The sequence below is a fragment of the Salvelinus alpinus genome, chromosome 9 (genome assembly GCF_045679555.1).
Source record: "Salvelinus alpinus chromosome 9, SLU_Salpinus.1, whole genome shotgun sequence".
NCBI classification, from domain to species: Eukaryota; Metazoa; Chordata; class Actinopteri; order Salmoniformes; family Salmonidae; genus Salvelinus; species Salvelinus alpinus.
This window is the reverse complement of record NC_092094.1, coordinates 28,087,276-28,111,051: the sequence shown is the minus strand read 5'-3', so window position 1 is coordinate 28,111,051 and position 23,776 is coordinate 28,087,276. Positions and strand designations below refer to the sequence as shown.

The window sequence follows — 23,776 nt, the reverse complement described above, 5'->3', positions numbered from 1 at the left end:
ATATAACCTCTGATGGCCCTCCCTCTTTAGAGTGCCTTTGATTGACAGTTCATCAAAATTGGTCTGTACAGTTTCTTTGAATGATGAACACGTCTCATACATTTTCACTTTCTCTACTCGTGTGTTTGTACAATCTTCATTCTATGGTGTGTGTGTGCAGATTGAGGAGCTGCTGGGGGCGATGGAGAAGGTGAAACAGGAGCTGGAGTCCATGAGGGCCAAGCTGTCGTCTACCCAGCAGTCCCTGTGTGAGAAGGAGGCCCATCTGACCACGCTGAGGGCTGAACGCAGGAAACACCTGGAGGAGGTGCTGGAGATGAAGTAAGACAAACATACACTGTTTCCACCCCCCCCCCCCCCCACTTTACCAAGTCAACAAACATGTTACAGTCCGGTAATGTTGTAAAACTCCCAGGTAATAGAATATCCTGCACAGTGTAGATGACTCATTATTCTGAAATGCCACCCTGTAATTCCTCCTCGGTGCAGACAGGAGGCGCTGCTGGCAGCCATCAGTGAGAAGGATGCCAACATCGCCCTGCTGGAGCTGTCATCGTCCAAGAAGAAGAAGACGCAGGATGAGGTGGCTCTGCTGAAGAGGGAGAAGGACCGTCTGGTACAACAGCTCAAACAGCAGGTAGGGAACACTACCTCGTCACGTGACCTGGGTCTGGCCACATATGCCACTGTGACATTATAGATGTATTTCAATAATGCTAAGTCACTTCCTCTACTCATCTCCTCTCCTTTACCTGAAATGGGGAGAGACGAAACAGACCTTAGGTAGTTTATAGGTATAGCTTTTAACTTTGCAGCGAGTGTCAAAATCAAGAGTAGGCAGCCTTAAACTCCTCTCGGCACAGCTGGCTGCTCAATGCACCGTGAGTATGCTGGTAAAAAAAAAAATGTTAAGTCTCTCTCCCTGAAATCCTTTCCACATTCTCCTCTCTTCCCCCTTTCTCCTCCATCCTCGCTCTTTCTCGCTCTCCCAGACTCAGAACCGTATGAAGCTAATGGCAGACAACTATGAGGACGACCACCTGAAGACCGCCCCCGACCAGACCAATCACAAACCTTCTCCAGATCAGGTGAGTACCCAGTCAACCAAACAGAATCCTATATATCTAGATAAAATGTGTTATTGTGATAACACATGTGCAGCTTAACCAGAATACACTTTCTTTCTCCACGATATGAAGATATGTCAACTGTCTCTCTGTCCCTAAAGTGAAATTGAATCATCACTCCTAATATAAACAATTTAATCTTTCTTCAGCACCTAAACCTAAGTGTTCTCTCTCGCACTCTTTGTTCTGTCTCGTGCACACACACTAACCAAGTGTTCTTTTCTAATGCTGCAATTGGCTAAACCATCTGTCCAATAGGATGATGAGGAGGGTATCTGGGCATAGCCAACCCTGTGCCCTCCTCCCCTCTCTCTCTCTGCCAATTTGTTCAGAAGGGTGAGCATGAATGAACGCCAGTCATCTGTCCATTCTTCACCTCCTCCCTGGCATGTTTGCCCTTACTCCATCGTTCAGTGTGTTAGTTCTGCTCCTCCATTTTGTTTAGTCATCCGTTTCTCCTCTTACCATTTTACTTTGGTCCATGCAGTGTTTGGTACATGTTGTCTGTTCTCATATTTGTAATTTCTGTGGGAATGTTATCACTGTTGTTAATGTGTTACCATGGTAATGGTGCTCTGTCAAGTTATGGCAACACATTCCGTGTTTGTCTGCCAACCACATATTGTAGCTTGTGTCTGTGAACAACTGAGTCAATCAAATAGTTACACTCACACACACAGCAGGACACACTTTTGTCAGCCTTGTTCTTGTTCCTTCTGCATGCTCCATTCTTTTGGTTTAGCATGGTTAAGCCTCTGAAAACACACTGGGACCTAACGAAATGTCATTTTTCTTATCTCTCTCTTCCTTTATCCAACTGGTTCCGTCATTTCTTTCTCCACTCCCTCTCCCCCTTCCCACTGTCCCCTCTAGATGATCCCCCCTCTCCTGTCCCTGAGTGAAAATCGCAGTAAGCTGAAGCTCTACATCGACCACCTGACTGACCTCTGCCACGACCGAGACCCCAGCATCCTCAGTGACCTGACCCCGCCCGCCCACTATCACCACGCCTACCCACCAGCCTGGGAGGAGGAGCTACACAAGTTGACTCTGGAGCAGGTAACAGTCGGTATTTAATGTCATAAGAAGGAATTCCCCTCGACCACGCCCACAAATTGGGGGAAACCAAACGTTCTTTCTCATTGACCGTCATTGTAAAAGAGCCAACTTCGTTGTAGATTTTTTGTTATACAGAAATACCATTCTGGAAGCGAAAGAAACGCACACCTGTTTCGGCGAGATGCTGGCTAGCGGAGAAGAACACTTGAAAAAGAAAAGGAGAGCCGCACACACTAGGAGCTCAGATGCAATAATTTTATAACCTAATAACCAACAATTTGACAGACAAGCTGTCTTCATCAGGGTATGATGAAGTTGGCTCTTTTACGTTGGTGCAGTGAGTTGGTCCAATCAGGGTATGATGAAGACAGCTTGTCTGTCGTAACGTTGGTTATTAGGTTATACAATTATTGCATCTGAGCTCCTAGAGTGTGCGGCTCTCCTTTTCTTTTTCATACAGAAATACCAAAACATGCCGAAAAGCTGCTGTGTTGTTCAATGTACATGTAACGTAGTCAAATCTCCGAACATATGGTTCACAATGCTCCCATGTAGGGAAATGGAGCCTTTGAGAAGAGCCCTGTAGCGTCAGGCTACTCGGTGCGGAAGAGTGGGAAATTGTGCCTTCAGAAAGTATTCATACCCTTTGACTTAATCCACATTTTGTTACAGCCTGAATTAAAAATTTATTAAATATATTATTTTCTCACCCATCTACACACAATACCCCATAATGACAGTGAAAACATGTTTGATAGCAAATTTTGGGGAAATGAAATACAGAAATATCTCATTTACATAAGTATTCACACCCCTGAGTCAATACTTTGTAGAAGCACCTTTGGCACAGCTTTGAGTTGTCTTGGGTATGTCTGTATCAGCTTGGCACATATAGATTTGGGGATTTTTCTTGCAGATTTCCTCAAGCTCTGTTAACCTCTATGGTGTCCCACCAGAGAGTGTCCCACCTCGCTAGCGTCCCACCTCGACAACAGCCAGTGAAATTGCAGGGCGCCAAATTCAAAACAACAGAAATCCCATAATTAAAATTCCTCAAACATACAAATATTATACACCATTTTAAAGATAAACTTCTTGTAAATCCAACCACAGGGTCCGATTTCAAAAAGGCTTTACTGCGAAAGCACACCATGCGATTATGTTAGGTCAGCGCCTAGTCACAGAAAACCATACAGCCATTTTCCAGCCAAGGAGAGGGCTCACAAAAGTCAGAAATAGCGATTAAATTAATCACTAACCTTTGATCTTCATCAAATGGCACTCCCAGGACTCCATGTTAGACAATAAATGTGTGTTTTGTTCGATAAAGTTCATCTTTATGTCCAAAAACCTCATTTGAAATTGGCGCGTTATGTTCAGAAATGCATTGTCTCAAACAAACATTCGGTGAAAGTGCAGAGAGCCACATCAAATGACAGAAATACTCATCATAAACATTGATCAAAGATACAAGTGTTTAACATACGATTAAAGAAACTTCTCCTTAATGCAACCGCTGTGTCAGATTTCAAAAAGGCTTTACGGCAAAAGCACACCATGCGATTATGTTAGGTCAGCGCCTAGCCACAGAAAACCATACAGCCATTTTCCAACCAAGAGAGGTGTCACAAAAGTCAGAAATAGCTTTAAAATTAATCACTTACCTTTGATGATCTTCATCTGATGGTACTCCCAGGTCTCCATGTTAGACAACAAATGTTTGTTTTGTTGGATAAAGTTCATCTTTATGTCCAAATACCTCCTTTTTGTTTGCGCGTTTAGTCCAGTAATCCAAATGCACAAGATGCAGGCACTAAGTCCAGACAAAGTCAAAAAAGTTCCATTACAGTTTGTAGAAACATGTCAAACAATGTATAGAATCAATCTTTAGGATGTTTTTATCATAAATCTTCAATAATATTCCAACCGGACAATTCCTTTGTCTTTAGAAATGAAAGGGAACGGAGCTCGTGCTCACGGCCGTGCGCGTGACTAAACTAAAGGCTTTCAGCCTGACCACTGGTTCAAACAGCTCTTATTTGCTCCCCTTTCATAGTAGAAGCCTGAAACAACGTTATAAAGACTGTTGACATCTAGTGGAAGCCTTAGGAAGTGATCTGACCCCATAGACACAGTATATTGGATAGGCAATCACTTGAAAAACTATAAACCTCAGATTTCCCATTTCCTGGTTGGATTTTTGTCAGGTTTTCGCCTGCCATATGAGTTCTGTTATACTCACAGACATCATTCAAACAGTTTTAGAAACTTCAGAGTGTTTTCTATCCAAATCCACTAATAATATGCATATCCTAGCCTCTGGGCCTGAGTAGCAGGCAGTTTACTCTTGGCACGCTTTTCATCCGGACGTGAAAATACTGCCCCCTACACCAGTGAGGTTAAGTTATACAGTGCTTTCGGAAAGTATTCAGACCCTTTGACTTTCCACATTTTGTTACGTTACAGCCTTATTCTTAAATTGATTAAATAAATCAAAATCCTCAGCAATCTAAACACAATATCCCATAATGACAAAGCGAAAACAGGTTTTTAGAAATTTCTGCAAATGTATTAACAAAAAACAAACACCTTATTTACAAATGTATTCAGACCCTTTGCTATGAGACTCAAAATTGACCTCAGGGACATCCTGTTTCCATTGATCATCCTTGATGTTTCTACAACTTGATTGGAATCCACCTGTGGTAAATTAAATTGATTTAAAAATTAAAATGATTTGGAATTCACACGCCTGTCTATATAAGGTCTCACAGTTGACAGTGCATGTCAGAGCAAAAACCAAGCCATGAGGTCGAAGAAATTGTCCGTAGAGCTCCAAGACAGGATTGTGTCAAGGCACAGATCTAGGGAAGGGGTACCAAAACATTTCTGCAGCATTGAAGGTCCCCAGGAACACGGTGACCCCCATCATTCTTAAATGGAAGAAGTTACGAACCACCAAGACTCTTCCTAGAGCTGGCCGCCAGGCTAAACTGAGCAATCGGGGGAGAAGGGCCTTGGTCAGGGAGGTGACCAAGAACCCAATGGTCACTCTGACAGAGCTCCAGAGTTCTTCTGTGGAGATGGAAGAACCTTCCTGAAGGACAACAAACTCTGCAGCACTCCACCAATCAGGCCTTTATGGTAGAGTGGCCAGACGGAAGCCACTCCTCAGTAAAAGGGACATGACGGCCCGCTTGGAGTTGGTCAAAAGGCACTTAAGGACTCTCAGACCATGAGAAACAAGATTCTCTGGCTTGAATGCCAAGCATCCCGTCTGGAGGAAGCCTGGCACCATCCCTACGGTGAAGCGTGGTGGTAGCATCATGCTGTGGAGATGTTTTTCAGCGACAGGGACTGGGAGAGTAGTCAATTTGATCAATTTTAGAATAAGGTTGTAACGTAACAAAATGTGGAAAAAGTCAAGGGGTCTGAATACTTTCCGAATGCACTGAATGGGGAGTGGTCAGCAATCCTAAAGTCCTTCCACAGATTTTCAATGGGATTCAAGGCTGGGCTTTGGCTGGGCCACTCAAGGACTTTCACATTCTTGTTTTGAAGACATTCCAGTCTTGCTTTGGCTGTATGCTTGGGGTGATTTGTCTGGTTGGAACGTAAATCTTCGCCCCAGTCTGTCATTTGCACTCAGAAGCAGGTTCTCATCATGGATTGGCCTGTATTTGGCTCCATTAATTGTTCCCTTACCAGTCTCCCAGTCCCTGCCGCTGTAAAGTATCCACACAGCATGATGCTGCTACCACCATGCTTCACGGTAGGGATGGTGTTAGACGGGTGATGAGCTGGGCCTGGTTTTCTCCAGACAGCGCTTTGGATTCAGGCCAAAGAGTTACAATTTTGTTTCATCAGACCACAGAATATTTTGCCTTATGATCTGTCTTTCACATGCCTTTTTGCAAACTCCAGGCGTGCTGTCATGTGCCTTTTTTATCAGGAGTGGCTTCCGCCTGGCCACTGTCCCATAAAGCCCAGATTGGTGAAGTGCTGTAGACTGTTGTCCTTCTGGCAGGTTCTCCCATCTCAGCCAAGGAACTCTGAAGTTCTGTCAGTGGTCATTGGGTTATTGGTCACCTCCCTAACCAAGGTCCTTCTTGCCAGGTTGCTCAGTTTGGTGGAAACATTCAACACTCTAAAAATAGATTTATACCCTTCCCAAGATATATGCCTCATCACAATTTTATCTTGGAGATCTAAGGACAGTTTCTTGGACATCATGGTATAGTTTCTGCTCTGACACGCACTGTCAACTGTGGCATCTTAAATAGACAGGTGTGTTTCTTTCTAAATCATGTCCAAATAATTGATTTGGCCATAGGTGGACTCTAATCAAATTGAAGTGACAGCTCAAGGATGATCAAAGGAAAAGGAATGGACCTGAGCAAAATGTTTGACTGTCATAGCAAAGGGTGTGAATACTGATGGAATATTTCTGTATTAAATATATATATATTTTTTTTTTTAACTCACTATGTGTGGGTGGGGTATTGTGTGTAGATGGGTGAGAGAAAAAAACATATTTATTCTATTTTGAATTCAGACTAACACAAGTGGAATAAGTCGGTGGGTATGAATACTTTCTGAAGGCACTAGCTATGTGTGTGTAAAACAGTTAATCACAGGTAAGGCATTTGACTCGTGGTAGAATATTCTGTTCGCAACTCCACTCACTAGTAACATTATAGTCTGTTTGTTGGTCGTGACTAGCTTAATGTTCTGGTTGGTATCTAGCTAGCACTCACATGGCTAATGTTAGTGCCATCATGAAAAGGGGGCATGAGGGAAGCCCTACAATAGGACGTTTTTCTAAGTAGTAATAATGCTTGGGAGCAGGCAATGTTGTAAAGTAATCTTTATGTACTTTTCTTAAATGTATACTGAACAAAAATATACACGCAACATGCAACAAATTCAAAGATTTTACTGAGTTACAGTTCATATAAGGAAATCAGTCAATTTAAATAAAATCATGAGGCCCTAATCTATGAATTTCACGTGACTGGGAATACAGATATTCAACTGTTGGTCAAAGATACGTTAAGAAAGGTAGGGGCGTGGAGCAGAAATCCTGTCAGTATCTGGTGTGACCACCATTTGCCTCATGCAGTGTGACACATCTCCTTGGCATAGAGTTGATCAGGCTGTTGATTGTGGCCTGTGGAATGTTGTCCCACTCCTCTTCAATGGCTGTGCAAAGTTGCTGGATATTGGCGGGAACTGGAACATGCTGTCGTACACGTCGATCCAGAGCATCCCAAACATGCTCAATGGGTGACATGTCTGGTGAGTTTGCAGGCCGTGGAAGGACTGGGACATTTTCAGCTTCGAGGAATTGTGTACAGATCCTTGCGACATATGTTGGCGGATGAATGGCAAGACAATGGGCCCCAGGACCTTGTGATGGTATTTCTGTGCATTCAAATTGCCATAGATAAAATGCAATTGTGTTCATTGTTCGTAGCTTATGCCTGCCCATACCATAAGCTCACCGCCACATGGTGCATTCTGTTCACGAAGTTGACATCAGAAAACCGCTCGCCCACACGTTAACATACAGTGGGGAGAACAAGTATTTGATACACTGCCGATTTTGCAGGTTTTCCTACTTACAAAGCATGTAGAGGTCTGTAATTGTTATCATAAAATGCAAATTAATTACTTAAAAATCATACAATGTGATTTTCAGGATTTTTGTTTTAGATTCCGTCTCTCACAGTTGAAGTGTACCTATGATAAAAAATTACAGACCTCTACATGCTTTGTAAGTAGGAAACCCTGACGATTTTGCAGGTTATCAAATACTTGTTCTCCCCGCTGTATATGTGGTCTGCAGTTGTGAGGCTGGTTGGACGAACTGCCAAATTCTCTAAAACAACATTGGAGGCGGATTATGGTAGAGAAATTAACATTAAATTATCTGGCAACGGCTCTGGTGGACATTCCTGCAGTCAGCATGCCAATTGTATGCTCCCTCAAAACTTGAGACATCTGTGGCATTGTGTTGTGACACAACTGCATGTTTTAGTGGCCTTTTATTGTCCCCAACACAAGGTACACCTGTGTAATGATCATGCTGTTTAATCAGCTTCTTGAAATGCCACCCGTCAGGTTGATGGATTATCTTGACAAAGTAGAAATGCTCAATAACGGATATAAACAAATTTGTGTACAAAATTTGAGAGAAATAAGCTTTATGTGCGTATGGAAAATGTCTCTTTTATTTCAGCTCTTGAAACATGGGACCAACACTTTACATGGTGCATTTATATTTTTACTCAGTGTAGTTTTTGTAATTGACTTACTTGGCTGTCACAATAGCTAATTATTATCTTAGATAGTTCCGGTCTTTACCTGCCCTTGAACGGTCTAGGTATTTAGAAAAGTTGCTTCTTGCTGGCTTGTCTATATGTCCTTTCAACTTGCCAGAGACCAGCTGGGGAGACAACCCTACCAAATGGCCCCAAGTAGCCTACGGCGAATCACAACTACTTGGTGGAATCTCCAGTTTTGCATAAATATCCAAATGCAGAAGGATATTCTAGCTTTTATTTGGATGGATAGAGCACTTGTCCTTACTACAAGCTAACTAGCAAGCTTTATGCAATATACATAGCTAGTTAGATATAAACAAAAATGTATTGAGTAACCAGATCCCATAGCTTTCCATTTTCATTGCGACGTAATAGCCTGAAACTGTGAGGTTCGTCTAACCTGGTCCTTCTCCTTGGGCAGTTGATGAAACTTAATTTGGTGGTCCTTTTTCTCTGACTTACTTTTATTTAACTTGCTAGTTAGTCTGTTGGAATCGTCCCTTTGGCTGAGAATCGTGACGTACATTCCATGCCACAGTCTATCTGTTCATGCTAACATTTTTACATTTAGAATGAAAGTGTTTTTAGGTATAATGTAGTTTGTTGATTTAAGGCGACAAAAGTGCAGTACCAGTCAAGTTTGGACACCTACTCATTCAAGGGTTTTTCAAGAGTGTGCAAAGCTGTCATTAAGACAAAGGGTGGCTATTTTGAAGAGTCTCAAATATAAAATATATTTTGATTTTGTCTAACACATTTTTTGGTTACTACATGATTCTATGTGTTATTTCATAGTTTTGATGTCTTCACTATTATTCTACAATGTAGAAAATAGTAAAAATAAAGAGAGACCCTTGGATGTGTTAACTTTTGACAGGTACTGTATGTTACAAATGACCAAACAAGCATATCCAAAATATTTATAAAATCATAAATAAAAAAAGAATACAGCCGTTGTCGGGATATGAGTAAAGTATGCCATTTATCATAGGAATAACGGGAGTACCCTACGGCTGTAACCTACTCGGGGGTGTGATCACGTTAAGCCTTACCTTGCTGTGTATCTATGGGCTAACCAAGATGACCACTGGTTGTTTTCCCCACAGGCGGGAGAGGGTGCAATGTTCTTTTTAATACCGACTTGGACTATCCCTTCCTCTAGTGTTCTATCTTGTTCCCTCTGTCTTTCTTTCCCTCTATCTTTCTGCACTCTGTGGTGTCTAAAGTTTTGATTTGCCTCAAGAACAAATGGGGGTGGGGTTGGAGAAGTATGCTAACTCATTATCTCTCTCTTCCTTAGTTGGAACTGGAGTTGGAGTTGTGTGAAAAGGAGAGTGGGGAGCTGCAGGAGTATGCCAATTCAGTGCTGCAGCAGATCGCTGACTACTGCCCTGACATCCTGGAGCAGGTGGTCAATGCGCTGGAGGAGTCCTGCTGACCGCTCACCTTTACAGACCACCTCATGACCCTGCATGAGCTTCAGGCAACCTTCCTCCCATCTATTCACACATGATCAGGGCAGAGGGAAGACTGGGCGATCGTACTGCACCCCCACATGCCCAATTCTCATTCCTGGGGATATTGACCAGCCTGAGGACATGATGATGAAGAACAGCCACAAAGTGGCCTAATGGTGGAGGGATGTAGCGGCCTGCCAGTCATGGGTTGTGTTCAGTAGGGCACGTCATAACAAAACGTTTTGAAAGAGAAAACACAGGTAGCACTTTCAAAATGTTTTCTCTGGATTCATCCCTACTGACACAACCATTGTTTTCTCTTTGAATCTAAACCAGTGTGTCGTGGCATAAATATATTTAGGAACCAGTGATTTAAACCACATTTCTTTTGCTAGTCTATTTCCTTTGATTGGCCTTCAGAATCTCCTATGTGAATTACTAGACAACAAACCTTTTCCCTCAACTCCCCACCTAGATCTATTGAGAGAACCCCTAGCTGAGTTTTGCTGACTAAATGTAAGGCTTTAGCTATGGCACTTACTGCGTGTTCTGTGAACGGCTCTTAAGACAGAGGGAAGAATCCTAACTTGAATTTCCACACACATTTCCCATTGACATCAATGTCTAATTTATGTGAAACTTTGAGGTACACTAGCTTCTCGAGTTAGGGAGAGAGAGCAGTTGATTTTAATGGTTTTGCACACAGCACTCCCTTCTATATGAGGTATGCAATGTTAGTTTATTTTCAGTCATAGTCAGCATCCCAAATGATACCCAATTCCCCACATTGTATACTTATTTTGTCAAAATTAGTGCACTAAACAGAATAGGGTGTCATTTGGGATGCTACCATAGAGTGGCCTTTGAGCGTGCACAGGGATCAGTACTGGACCTAAATGAGGGACCTTTTTTTATTCCTCAGTTCTATTGGTGCTACAGCATGGCATAAGACATCAATAAAGATCTAATCCACCGGTCACATGATCTCATCCAAAGTTTCTATAGATATGACTTTTTTTTAAACTATAATTGTTTCATTTTTTTTATTTAATTACATTCCCTTAGATGCAAATGTTGCCCGTTCACTGCATCTGTCCAACGCTTCAGAGCTAGCTATGGTTCTTAATGTAATGACATTATAGGGAATCCTGGTTAAAAAGACACGACGGTCACTTCTCAGTGGGTTTGAACTTTTAAAAATCAGTTTGTAAATAACTCATCAAATACGTACAGTGACTATATAAAGGTAACCCAGTGGAAGATGTTGTGAATTCTGTTTTAAAAAATATATATATATATATACAAGTGAAAAGCTAAAAGCAGTGCAGTCCCGTGTGTCTCAATTTGTCTGCAGACAAGATGTATTTGACAGTACTGCCATAAGTTGCGAAAAGTCATGTTCTATAAATATATATACACAAAGTATGATGTTGACCATATGGATATATGCATTGAAATGTTTGCACAGAATCGTGAGGAGCAAGTCCCTCTGAACAAAGTTGTGGATCGTGTCCTCAGCTAAAACTGGAGAAATGTCAAAAACATTTTGTGTCAAATTAACTACAAACATTTTCAAACCGTGACTGTGTAGAGGGAGAGTACTTTTCTTGCATTTATTTCTAAATTGTTCATTTTTTATGTACACACACTTGCCACATATGTAAACCTTTTACCCTTAGGTTCCAGTGTTTTGTTTTTTCATCTGTCTGAGATGTGAATGGGTGTTTGTGGGAATGACGCTCCCTAGACTGTGTTCCTCTTATGTTCTCACATAGTAGTCTGACCCTTTAGGACAGAGTGGTCTCCAAACATGTTTGTCCTGTGGCCTGATTAGTGAGAGTTGTACTGTATAGAACAGACATCACTCTCTGCCAGTCTGGCATTTTATAACTGCTCTATCCAGTGCGTTCCTATGCCAATCAGTCAATGGTTGAACAATAATAAAAACCTACAGATCAGCTTGCTCTCCAGGACCAGAGTTGGAGACTAGGTTACTGTTCAGGTTCTTTTATCCTGCCTCTTGTCCATAGGCCCTATGATGAGACTAATTTTGAATCACATCCTGGCAATCCCAGAAGTAATGACTGACCTGACAAAATCATGAGGTCAAACCAAAGGGTTCCACTCGTCAGCTTTCACCTATCCAGGTTGTTAGAATAGTTTGAATCTAGGAAGGAGGAACAGGGCCCTAGCCTGTGTATCTCTGCCTTTGCCTTAATGTCTGTGGACTCACCATTCTGTGATAACTTCATGTTTTACATTTTTCATTTAGGAACAGTGCTTGCTGTTAAAGGGGCTACTACTACCAAAGTCATGGTTCACTTTTTTTTGCGTTTAAAGGAAATGTACTGCCTTCTGTGTTGATGAAAAAAGTAAAACGACGAGTATTTGCATATGTATGTAAATAAACATATCCTATCACTCTTTGGGTCTGGGGATTTGTTTACAGGAGCACCATGTGCATATTTATCAGCAGAATTAAGTGTAATATCTGCCTCAATTGCTAAGAATGGTTTTCATTCTCTCAGACCGTCCTGCTGTTAATCCAGTAAAATGAGGTCAAATGTGACTGACAAGCTCTCTCAACTTCTGGATAGGTGTGTAAGCAGTGACAACTCCTAACGCCATGGTAGGTGGTAATCCACCATTTTACTTACATATGTGTCGGGGATAGAAACGAAGGGCCCGATTTTGTCAAACTGGTTGTGCAACCTCAAACCTATAGTCAATCTGGTCATAATTGTTGTTTCTGGACCAGGCATATAATAGAGCAATAATGTTCAACACCCTGCACCTTCTGCCGTTTTTACAATAGGTAAAACCCTTACTGGATGACAGAACTCAAATGAAGGAATTTCCCTCCAAAAAACATTGTGCGTTTTTATTAATAAATATCACTATCGTATGAATATAAACATTTTAAATTAGCCTTAACACTCCAATATCTTTCCTTGGAGGCTTTACAGGGGAAAATATGTAGGTTATTGATATGTTGCATACAGAAATACATATTCTTGATAACCAAGGACAAGATAAAGGGCTTTATTCAATCTATCGCTGAAGCATTAGATTGCTCAAAGATTTAAAGGTTATTTCCGATTGAGCCGACATTTGCAGCGTTTACCGTGAATGCAGTCTCCGCTAACGTGGGAATAGTGCCTTTAAATTTCAATCATGCTGTAACAACTTCCGCGATACAGATTGAATTGAGCCCAAAGTCTACTTCCACTCTCCATTCTAAAGTCCCCAGGAGGAAAAGGCAGTTTACCCCTGTCATATCCACACTGTTCATATTGACAAGCTGGAGTAAGGCATATTACAATGTTTGATACAGTGTAACTCCTCAGGAATGGGAACTACCAATTAAAAAACAAAACACTTCAATTTGAAGTACAATGTTCTGGACTACAGCCATTCATAAAAAAATACTTTCATTAGCATAAGCAAAATACTTCAGCTCAAGAAATCCCCTGCTCACACCTTCAATCCAAGGCGTTAACGCCTTTGTGCAGTGTTAAGGACTGTGTTTAAACAGATGTTTTGCATGAGTCATGTCTATCATCAATACTGGTAAACAGTTAAAGGGAAAGTTTAAAAATGAGTTTGTTTTGCATGGAAAGATGCTGTGTAGTGGGGTTGTGTCCCAGACAGTACAGTTTCTTGAATGGATGAGGTAGCTAGTCAAAACCTTATAGATGTGATACAGGGACAGGATAGTTAACACTGAAATAAGAGAGAAAGCAATTGTACCAAAATAAGGGGTGGAATATTGCAGTGACAGTGAATGTTTAAAAAGTGTTTCCTTCTGCTAAAATTAAGCCACAGTATTGTAGCTATTAAAGATAATGTAATAGTCTACGAGCTGTTCCGCTCAGGTAATCTCTGTGGATGAAAAATATTACACCTTCCACAGTGAAAACCCCACTTGGCAGTTCATCCCAGTTTGGCTTTCACCTAACTTTCTCACTCTCCGTCATCTGCCAGAGTCCCAGGTTTAAAACTTTAAGGCACGGGAGCTGCGTTATCCTCTCCAGGCCCCGCTTGGTGATTTTGGTACACCCATACAGGTCGATACCAGTGAGCTGCGTCAGGTGGTCAGCAATCAGCTCCAGCCCCTTGTCAGTGATGCGTACACACTGCCCGATGTTCAGGGTCTTGAGCTCGTGCATCTGGCGCACCATCCGGTTGATCCCGTCGTCACTGATGTGGCAGGAGCACAGGGACAGAGACTTGAGCTGGTACAGCCCCTGGGCGATGTAGGCCAGGCTCTGGTCACCTATCTTGTCGCAGAAGGAAACGTCCAGGCCAGAGAGCTGCAGAGACCCCATGGCCAGGTGCATGATGCCCATGTCACTGATATTGTCACAGGACCGCAGGTTGAGGCTTGACAGGTGAGTCATGTTCGACAGATGGATCATACCTGCATCCGATATGCCTCCGCAGAAGCTGAGGTTGAGCACCTTGAGCTTGGCTAGTCCCTTGGAGACGTGTTTGAGGGACAGGTCTGTCAGTTTCTGGCAGTCCTGTAGTGTCATCTGCTCCAGGGAAAGGCAGCCTTCGGCAGCACTTCGGGTCATCCCAGCTAGGTGACCGATGCCGACGTCTGACACATGCCTGCAGCTCCGCAAGTTAAGGCTCTTGAGTTTGTGCAAGCCCCAGGCGATGAGAAGAAGGCCTGTGTTGGTGATGTTACTGAGGCCTCCAAGTTCCAGCACCTCCAGGTTTTTGAGATACTGGGCAATCCTGCCCAGGCTTGAGTCTGTGATTGGTTTGCAAAGGCTGAGGTTGAGGATTCGCAATGACGGGATGTCTTGAACAAACGCATGTCCGAGGCCGTTGTCCGTGAGGTTAAAACAGCCACATAGGTTAAGGCTTTCGATGTTTGGCAGCCCCTGGATTACATAGCTTAGGCTTCGCCGCAAGCTTAGGATCTGGACCTTCCTAATGCCTCGGGTATGGAGGCTGGGGAACAGGGACGGGTTGGCCCTCCGCAGATGCAACTTCGCTTCCACCCCCCTCCACACAGACTTGTGATACGAAGCGTCCCTCCAGGCCGCACACACTTGGGCAACCCTACCTTTGTCCCTTACGTCCAAGTAACTGAAAATTATAGCTAAAATTTCCGGGAAGAGGCCAGATATGTGTGTTTCCATTTCAAACATGTTTGGAAAGGGAGAGGTTTGATAAAACTAACCAGGTATCCGCTTATTCGAGTAGGCTAGCTAACTGTTAGCTAGCTAAATTAGGTAATGTTACTCAGGAAAATAACCTGTTCAAAGTCCAGCCATCTCTTCATAATGCATATCCAACAAGAAGTGTGGAGGTTGTGTTATAATGATATTATTCTAATCAAATGAGATAGCTAGCTACGTCCTACAAAAACTTAGGATAGCTAACGTTAGTTAGCGTACTAAAAGGCGGAAAACAGTGACGGTCAGGCGACTCTACCCAATTTCAAGTCAGATGACCGCTGTCGTTCTTCAAACGGGTCCAGTCGGTCGTTCATTTTCAAAACAAAAAGTAGAAATCTATTTATGAAAACCGCAGTATCTGTTTCTTCTGTGTCATCGATTAAAATGCAACGTTTCTATTAGCATTTCGGTTCTGTTGTGGGATTCTTCCTGTGCTGCCTTTGTCTGACCAACCATTTCAAACTAGCTTGCTACGCAGAAACAGTCAGCAGCACTTCCTTTCTTTTGGGGGGACAAAAACAATACACATAAACGATTGACATTAATACGAGAAAACGTAATAAATGTTATAGGTCCAAAATAAAAACATAAATATTAAAAAGTTTGACATGTTACACATAATCACTTTTCTCGGAAATTCTAAAGGATTTTTGTGAACCCCCCTCTTTATTTTTGGTTTCGCCCAATTAGTTACAAGGTAGCTGTCCCCTGAAAACGACTTGTGTTTCTCTACATGAACCACATTCTTTTAAATAAGTAGTTTGTTATATAAATACATAATTTCATGAGTTTTAAAGTGAGTGCCCATACTCACGAATGGGCAGGAATGAACCATGGTGATAAATGTGACCTGGACCAGGGACAACCTGGTTGCTTCATCAATAAAGACAAAGGCTAGTTTTTATGCAATATTGTACAGCATCCCAATGTTCACTTTTGGGATGTGGGATATTCGTTCTCACTCCTTGATCGATTTTCACAACCTCTATTTGAATAAAGTGTATACAGGCCTACAACAGCCAGGACATTTACTTCAAACCTCTTTCAAGTCACCTTCAGTGTCTGTCAGTAGGAAGTAGGGCCTGTGTAACCAAACACAAACTCCTGATAGCATGAATGCTCTTCAAGGGCCACTGGAAACCAAATACTCCCTTTATCCCAATGGTCAGTTCACACCAGTGGTCAATCTCTGGTAAACACTCCATCTAAGGAGTAGGGGTGATGGTTTAGCATATGGTCCAGAAGAAGAGTAAGAATATATTGTAATGTAATCAATCATCAAGGAACATTTTCTTGTGGGGGAAAGTGACTACATGAGTGGTCCTTGGGAAAATGTTATGCAATTTTCATGAATCTATGTAAATGTGAATCTTGTGTGATGTGTGTTTTGTCCTATATTTTTATTTAATTTATTTTTAATCCCAGCCCCCATCCCCGCAGGATGCCTTTTTTTCCTTTAGGTAGGAGAGCATTGTAAATAAGAATTTGTTCTTAACTGACTTGCCTAGTTAAATAAAGGTGAAATAAAAAAATGTAAAACCCGATTGATATGAGATCCTATTATGTCAAACTGTAGCATTAAGATTACTGCATAAATTGACGCTAATAATCAATCAATGTTTTATTAATGCCAGGGATGGGCAATTTATTTGAAGGCCCCCCCCCCATTACATTTTTTTTGTAGAATTGCAGCAAACTTGCTTTAAAACTGCAACATTGTCTCTACATCACTTGGCAAAATGAATAGAATTGCACGAAATTAACTCTAAAACGTAGATGTTTTTGTGGCCTCAACCCCCATCGAAGTTGCCCATCCCTGATCTATGCCAAGGTACATTGAAGCTAATCTGGCTCATGGTGGCCCAAAGCTCTATTAAGAACCTTTATGTTGGTGTTTCCTTTATTTTGGCAGTTACCTGATAATGAGAGACATGGGCTATTTCTTAATTGTTTATTCTCAATTTCTCCTGACCTTTTTCTTCACCTTTCCTTCTCACAATAAATTGCAGGCAAGGGTCCGACGGGAGGAACATTGTATCTTCTCTGGCAATGCATTCTGAGAATTTAGTAGGCGAAAAGAGAGGTTGGTGAGGGAGGAAAGACAATACAGAAAGTTCCTATTTCAGTGTCCTCAACATCAAGTGTTGAACTACAAACTGTAGCATACTTTAAAATGATAGTATATATAGATTAAACAGTATTGCAGTGCCAAACATGCAGTAACGGTCATGCAAATGTATTATTAATCCACAATATTTACTATTACAGGTTGATCATTGGAGGTTGTGGGGCTCTTCCCTGCTGATCTCAGGTCGGTGTGTGTGTGTGTGAGAGAGAGAGAGAGAGAGAGAGAGAGAGAGAGAGAGAGAGTGTATATAACATACTATAATGATAAAATTATGGTTCAAACCTGTGTTCATGGGACTCTAAAAGCCAGGATTTGGATTGGCAATGGGCCCTATAGTGATGGAGAGGCTACGTTTTGGAACTGGAAGAGTGGGGAACCAAATGGGTATGGTAGAGAGAATTGTGTGGGCATGGACCAAGAAGGAAAGTGGAATGATGTAGAATGTAGTCAGACATTTGACAGTGGTCTTTGCTACGATAGCGAGTCTAATTGGGAATGGGGATTTCACAAAAACCACCAGCAAGACACACACACACACACACACACACACACACACACACACACACACACACACACACACACACACACACACACACACACACACACACACACACACACACACACACACACACACACACACACACACACACACACACACACACACACACACACACACACACACACACACACACACACACAGTCTGCAGAAAGAGAACCTAGAAAAACAATATGTGTACAATACATGCTCACATATCAAGATAACAATGACCACACATTCACATGACATTTTTCAAAACATTCTCCTATCTGCGTGTTTGACGGGTGACCGTCTGCTCTCTGAGAAGTTCATTCTAGTCAAGAAGACCCAGATGTGAAGAGCAGCCAGGACAACTGCAGAAATCATCACAATGACCTGGTGAGTGTGAGGAACCAGTCTGAGAACCAGGACATCCATAAGATGGTGACAGGGGAGATGTTGATAAGCCTGTTCAGATACTCCTGGAGGTGGTCAGACCAAAGTGACTCCGCATTCAGGTACTGGAAGACAAAAGAGATCCTTGAACCTGATAATGCTGGGGTGAATGAGAACTCAGAGACATGGGTGTGTGATTTTGTGATTTTCAACTTCCATTTGTCAGTCACTCAACATTGTTGGGACCATTAGAGAATTGGTCTTTCATTCTCTCTCTTTATTTTGCCCACAGATTGTGTTAGTGTGTATTATTGACTGATGATTAGATAATACAATAATAATAATAATACACACTAACACAATGTGTATCTGACGGCATAAATGGTAGAACAAAAGTCTCATACAACATTTGCCTGTTATTGATCCTCCTCTCTCTCTCTCTCCTACCGTTTCTGTCAGTATCTGTGTTAAGTAGGATGCAGATAGTGAGAGTGGAGCTGACCCCTGACCTTCACTGATCCTGCACTGGGGGCGGCCATCTTACAACAAGTGAGTCTCATCTACTTTCATGAAGGGACTAGGTCCCTCAGAACGCACACATCGTAGACTATGGCAAGAAGAGCTGGAGTGAACACTGGGAAGACTACTTGACGCTTCCGTACAGTGCCTTTGGAAAGTATTCAGACCCCTTGACTTTTTCCACATTTTGTAACATTACAGCATTATTCTAAAATGGATTAAATAAAACTATTTCTTAAGCAATCTACTCACAATACCTCATAATGACAAAGCGAAAAGAGGTGTTTAGAAAAGAACATCCAACCAACTTGACACAACTGTGGGAAGCATTGGAGTCAACATGGGCCAGCATCCCTGCCAGCATCCCTGTGGAACGCTTTGACACCTTGTAGAGAATTGAGACTGTTCTGAGGGCAAAAGGTGGGTGCAACTCAATATTAGGACGGTATACCTAATGTTTTGTATACTCAGTGTATATTCATTAAGCCAATATTATTTCTGTGTCTCAGATAAAGGAACAACTGATGAAAAAGGGAATGTGGATGGAGAGATCTTCCACAAGAAGAATAGGGAATTTAGCATTAGGAAAAATGTATTTGTTTCTATTTATCCTTTATTTATTTACTTACACACAGAAAAAACAAATCACGTTGTTCCCTTACAGTAAGTTAAACATTACAGTGAATAACCAACCCTGATACTAATGATCCTGCTTAAAGGACGGTGAAAATATAAAAAGGTTCAGACAAAATAAAAACAAATGAAAATACACAAAAAAAGCTAAACATTACAACAGATTTTAGAATACAAACATGAACTATCTTATTTCAGATTGTGAAAAAAAGATTAACTTTGTCTGCAGATTCCCTGATAATAAAGAGATCAGCAAAAGCTTTTATTCTGATCAAGTTCAGTAGTGTATTTGGGACACTGAAAATTATATATTTTGTGATCGTTATCTGTTTTTCTTAAAACTTGAATAAAGGGACATACTCTAAACAAAAGTGTATGTATGTATTTAAACATACCTGTATACTAAATGTAACAGTTAATGAATATTTTAGAATGCAGACCAAAAGGGATAAAGTCCTGTCATGTTCTATAATGGTATGTACAGTACTCTCCAGGGTTGGGCTCATTCAGTTGAATGCAATCAATTCAGGAAGTAAACTAAAATTAGGATTCAAAAAACTTTTTTTAAAGGCATTTATTTTCAATGACTTCTCAATAAACTGAAAAGTAAAATATAATTATTTAAAAAGTTTTAAAATGTCAATTTAAAATTCAAATCCCTTCCTGAATTGACTGCATTCAATTCAAATTGAGCCCAACCCTGGTACACTCTGATATCCTATCCACCATGTGATTTTATAGATTTTTTTGTGAGAGTGTTATTATGCCTATGTACTGGGACGCAGGTGTCTAAAGAGTCAATTGATCATTAAGATGACTGTAGTCCTAAATCAATCACTTAAGGTGTCAGTATCTTCACAGATGACCCTGGCCAATAAACTCCAAACCCAGGATAGATGGGTTCAGTGAATGTGGTCTGGACACTGTGGAGGAGGGTCATTGTGTCAGAGACACTGTAAAAGGACAGAGTTCCTTCCTTGTGGTCCAGGTACATGCCTACTATGGAGGAACAGGGAACAGATATTTCAGTATGAAGCACGTAAACTCTAGCTGTAATTACTAATTCCAAAGACAATCTGCCTACTCATCCCTTTATATGACACTTCTCTATGAGTGTCCCCCTCCGTCTCTACCTCCTAGTAGCAGGTTCCAGACAGACCCTCGTTACACAGCACCTGAGATTTGCGGAATCTTTCTGGATGATCAGGAAAGGGCTGGTCTTTGCCATTGTATGTTACTTTCCTCTCAGACAGACAGACTTTTGTATGTGATGTGTTAGGATCCACAGTGAGCTGGTGGGAGTCTGAGGAAGTTAGTGAAAAGAGAAAGTGAGTGAAATGTACTTTTCATAACACGTGCTGCTGTGTGTGTGTGTGTGTAACACAACAAAATGTATACTTAATTCATTTAGCAACTTACACTCAATAACTGGTTGTGCCACCTTTACCTGCAATGACTGCAACCAAATACTTCCTGTAATTGTTGATCAATCTCTCACATCACTGTGAAGGAATGGCCCAATCTTCCTTGCAGAACTGCTTTAACTCAGCGACATTTGTGGGTTTTCGAGCATGAACTGCTCATTTCAGATCCTGCCACAACATCTCAACAGGTTTTGGTCTGGACTTTGACTAGGCCATTCAAAAGCTTTTTTTTTGCCATTTTCATGTAGACTTGATTGTGTGTTTTGGATCATTGTCTTGCTGCATAACCCAGTTGCGCTTCAGCTTCAGCTCATGAACGGGTAGCCTGACATTCTCCTATAGAATTATCTGATATAAAGCAGAATTCATGGTTCCTTTAATGATGGCAAGTTGTCCAGGTCCTGAGGCAGCAAAGCATCCCAAACCATCACATTACCACCACTATGCTTGACCGTTCGTATGAGGTTCTTACTGTGAAATGCAGTGTTTGGTTTTCGCCCGACATAACAGGACCCACGTCATCCAAAAAGTACACTCAACTTTGCCAAAAAGCACCTGGAAGCACCTGGATGATCGCCAAGACTCCTGGAAGAATGCTTTATGGACCGATGAGTCAAAAGTGGAACTTTTTGGACTACATGGCTCCCGTCATGTGTGGAAAAAAACAACACTGGGGGTAAACACTGGGGGCATTTGGTGTTGCGTAACTAAATAAATAAATAAGGATACATTTTTTGTGTAATTTATTTACTCATGTTCCCTTTATCTAATATTTGGTTTTGGTTGAAGATCTGATAACATTCAGCGTAAAAAATATGCACAAATAGAGAAAATCAGAAACGGGGCAAAAATAATTTCATGGCACTGTTTGTGAATCTGGCCGCACAAAAGGTGTGTGCGTGTCTGCTGATTACTCACATTGTATAAACTCCTCTCTGGTCTTAGGACCAGGGGTTGGAATAATTCTGACTGATTTAACTGTGGAGACAAAAAGTAATCACAATTTGGAATGACCAATCCTCCATAATTAAGTGAACAAAGGAGATTCACCTGGCTACAGAACATAAAACAAATTAACCATTTTACAATTTTTCTTTTTTATAGTTTTTCCTATGATTACTGACAGTTAGATTTTACATTTCAATAAGCATCTTAAACAGCCTTAGTCTTACTAACCCATCACTTGATAAAAGTTTTAAAAATCCTACCGACCTCTCTGATATGATTACATTTAGCTTCTTGCAGGCGTCCTCCAGTTGCTCTGAGACAATCTTTATAACCTTTTCAAAGGAGATGTGTGGATTGACAATGATGCTGGGTAAGGCAGCAGATTCAGGAAAGACACTGAAAGACGGGAAACTCTACATGGAGAGAGGGAAATACAATACGGATATCTAAAATCCATAAGATCTTTACTGCATCTGAACCAAAACACAGCTCCGTTTAAGATCATGTTTGAAAGATGCCTGCTTCAGAAGACAGTCGTTATACTGTCACCTGACCTGGAGGAAATGGATGTGGGCCTCTGTGTGTGAGGGCTGCTCCAGCGCAGCATGTTTCCTCCTCAGCTTAGCCACCTCCTGCTCCAGTTGCTCCAGGAGTCCTTCAGCCCAACTCACTTCAGCCTTCTCCTGGGCTCTGTTCAGCTCCTTCACCTCAGAGTGCCTTCTTTTAATGGAGTGGATCAGCTCAGTAAAGATCCTCTCACTGTCCTCCCAATTCCGCCTGTGCTGAGCACTGTAAGGACACACACAGAGACAGGAGGGAATCCATTTCAACTCGTCCGTTCACCCAGCTCTCACTAGGACCCCAGACAGCCTGTAAATGTAAACATTTAAATATATACAGTGCCTTCAGAAAGTATTCATACCCCTTAACTTACTCCACATTTAGTTGTGTTACAGCCTGAATTGAAAATTGATTAAATATTTTTTTTTCTCACCCATCTACATACAATGCCCCATAATGACAAAGTAAAAACATGTTTTTAGAAATTTGTAGAAATCTATTGAAAATGAAATATCTAATTTACATGAGTATTCATACCCCTGAATCAATACATGTTAGAATCACCTTTGGCAACAGTTACAGCTCTGTAAGGTTAGTTGTTGATCATTGCCAGACAACCATTTTCAAGTCTTATCATAGATTTTCAAGCCGATTTAAGTCCAAACTATAACTAGGCCACTCAGAAACATTCAATGTCATCTTGGTTGTCAGAGTCTAGGTGATGTGGGTAAGGCGGAGTCAGGCGCAGGACACAGATATGAGTAATAATAGTAACTTTACTCAAAATTAATCTTCCAACAAGGAAAACGACAATCCAGAATCACATAAATGAGACAACTGACAACAATAAACACGCACAAAACCATGATGGCTCCAGAGGGTTAAATAGGGAAATAATTCAAATGTAATGGGAACCAGGTGTGTACAATACAGACAAAACAAATGGAAAAAGAAATGTAGATCGGTGGAGGCTAGAACGGCCTCGGGGACGACCCGGAGGACGAGGCGCAGGACGATCCGGGTGGAAACGGTGAAATTCCTGCAGTAAGGAAGGGTCCAGAATGTCCTCCACCGGCACCCAGCATCTCTCCTCCGGACCGTACCCCTCCCACTCAACGAGGTACTGAAGGCCCCTCGACCGACGCCTTGAGTCCATAAAGGCTCGCACAGTATACGCCGGGGCCCCCTCGATGTCCAGAGGGGGTGGAGGAACCTCCCGCACCTCAGACTGCTGGAGCGGATCAGCCACCACCGGCCTGAAGAGAGACACATGGAACGAGGGGTTAATACGGTAATCAGGAGGGAGCTGTAACCTATAACAAACCTCGTTCAGTCTCCTCAGGACTTTAAATGGCACCACAAACCGCGGACCCAGCTTCCGGCAGGGCAGGCGAAGGGGTAGGTTTCGGGTCGAGAGCCAGACCCGCCTCACTGCGGTGGCGGTCGGCGCTCGCCTTCTGCCGCCTGATGGCCTGTTGCAGGCGCACAT

The 23,776-nt window shown here is 41.9% G+C and overlaps 2 protein-coding genes across 4 annotated transcripts in view; one reads left to right on the top strand and one right to left on the bottom strand.

Moving 5' to 3' along the window:
• LOC139584577 (ELKS/Rab6-interacting/CAST family member 1-like) overlaps nucleotides 1-12,393 on the top strand; it is a 38,358-nt gene extending 25,965 nt beyond the window's left edge. For 2 of the 3 annotated variants that reach the window (XM_071416597.1, XM_071416598.1), the window contains exons 16-20: nucleotides 161-321; nucleotides 490-637; nucleotides 993-1,088; nucleotides 2,001-2,186; nucleotides 9,813-12,393. In XM_071416597.1, the coding sequence (XP_071272698.1) occupies nucleotides 161-321; nucleotides 490-637; nucleotides 993-1,088; nucleotides 2,001-2,186; nucleotides 9,813-9,950 (729 nt within the window). In that variant the 3' untranslated portion in view covers nucleotides 9,951-12,393. Of the gene's footprint in view, nucleotides 1-160; nucleotides 322-489; nucleotides 638-992; nucleotides 1,089-1,385; nucleotides 1,464-2,000; nucleotides 2,187-9,812 lie in introns of those variants that run through there. The other variant, XR_011676786.1, reaches the window with a different exon arrangement.
• Nucleotides 12,394-12,836: 443 nt separating this feature from the next.
• On the bottom strand, nucleotides 12,837-15,640 carry LOC139584578 (F-box/LRR-repeat protein 14-like). Its single transcript, XM_071416599.1, has one exon. The coding sequence runs from the start codon at nucleotides 15,129-15,131 to the stop codon at nucleotides 13,920-13,922; it is 1,212 nt and encodes a 403-aa protein (XP_071272700.1). The 5' UTR covers nucleotides 15,132-15,640; the 3' UTR covers nucleotides 12,837-13,919.
• Between the last annotated feature and the right edge of the window lie 8,136 nt (nucleotides 15,641-23,776).

Coding starts and splice junctions, on each gene's coding strand:
- LOC139584578 (XM_071416599.1), bottom strand. CDS start 15,131: ATGTTTGAAATGGAAACACACATATCTGGCCTCTTCCCGGAAATTTTA.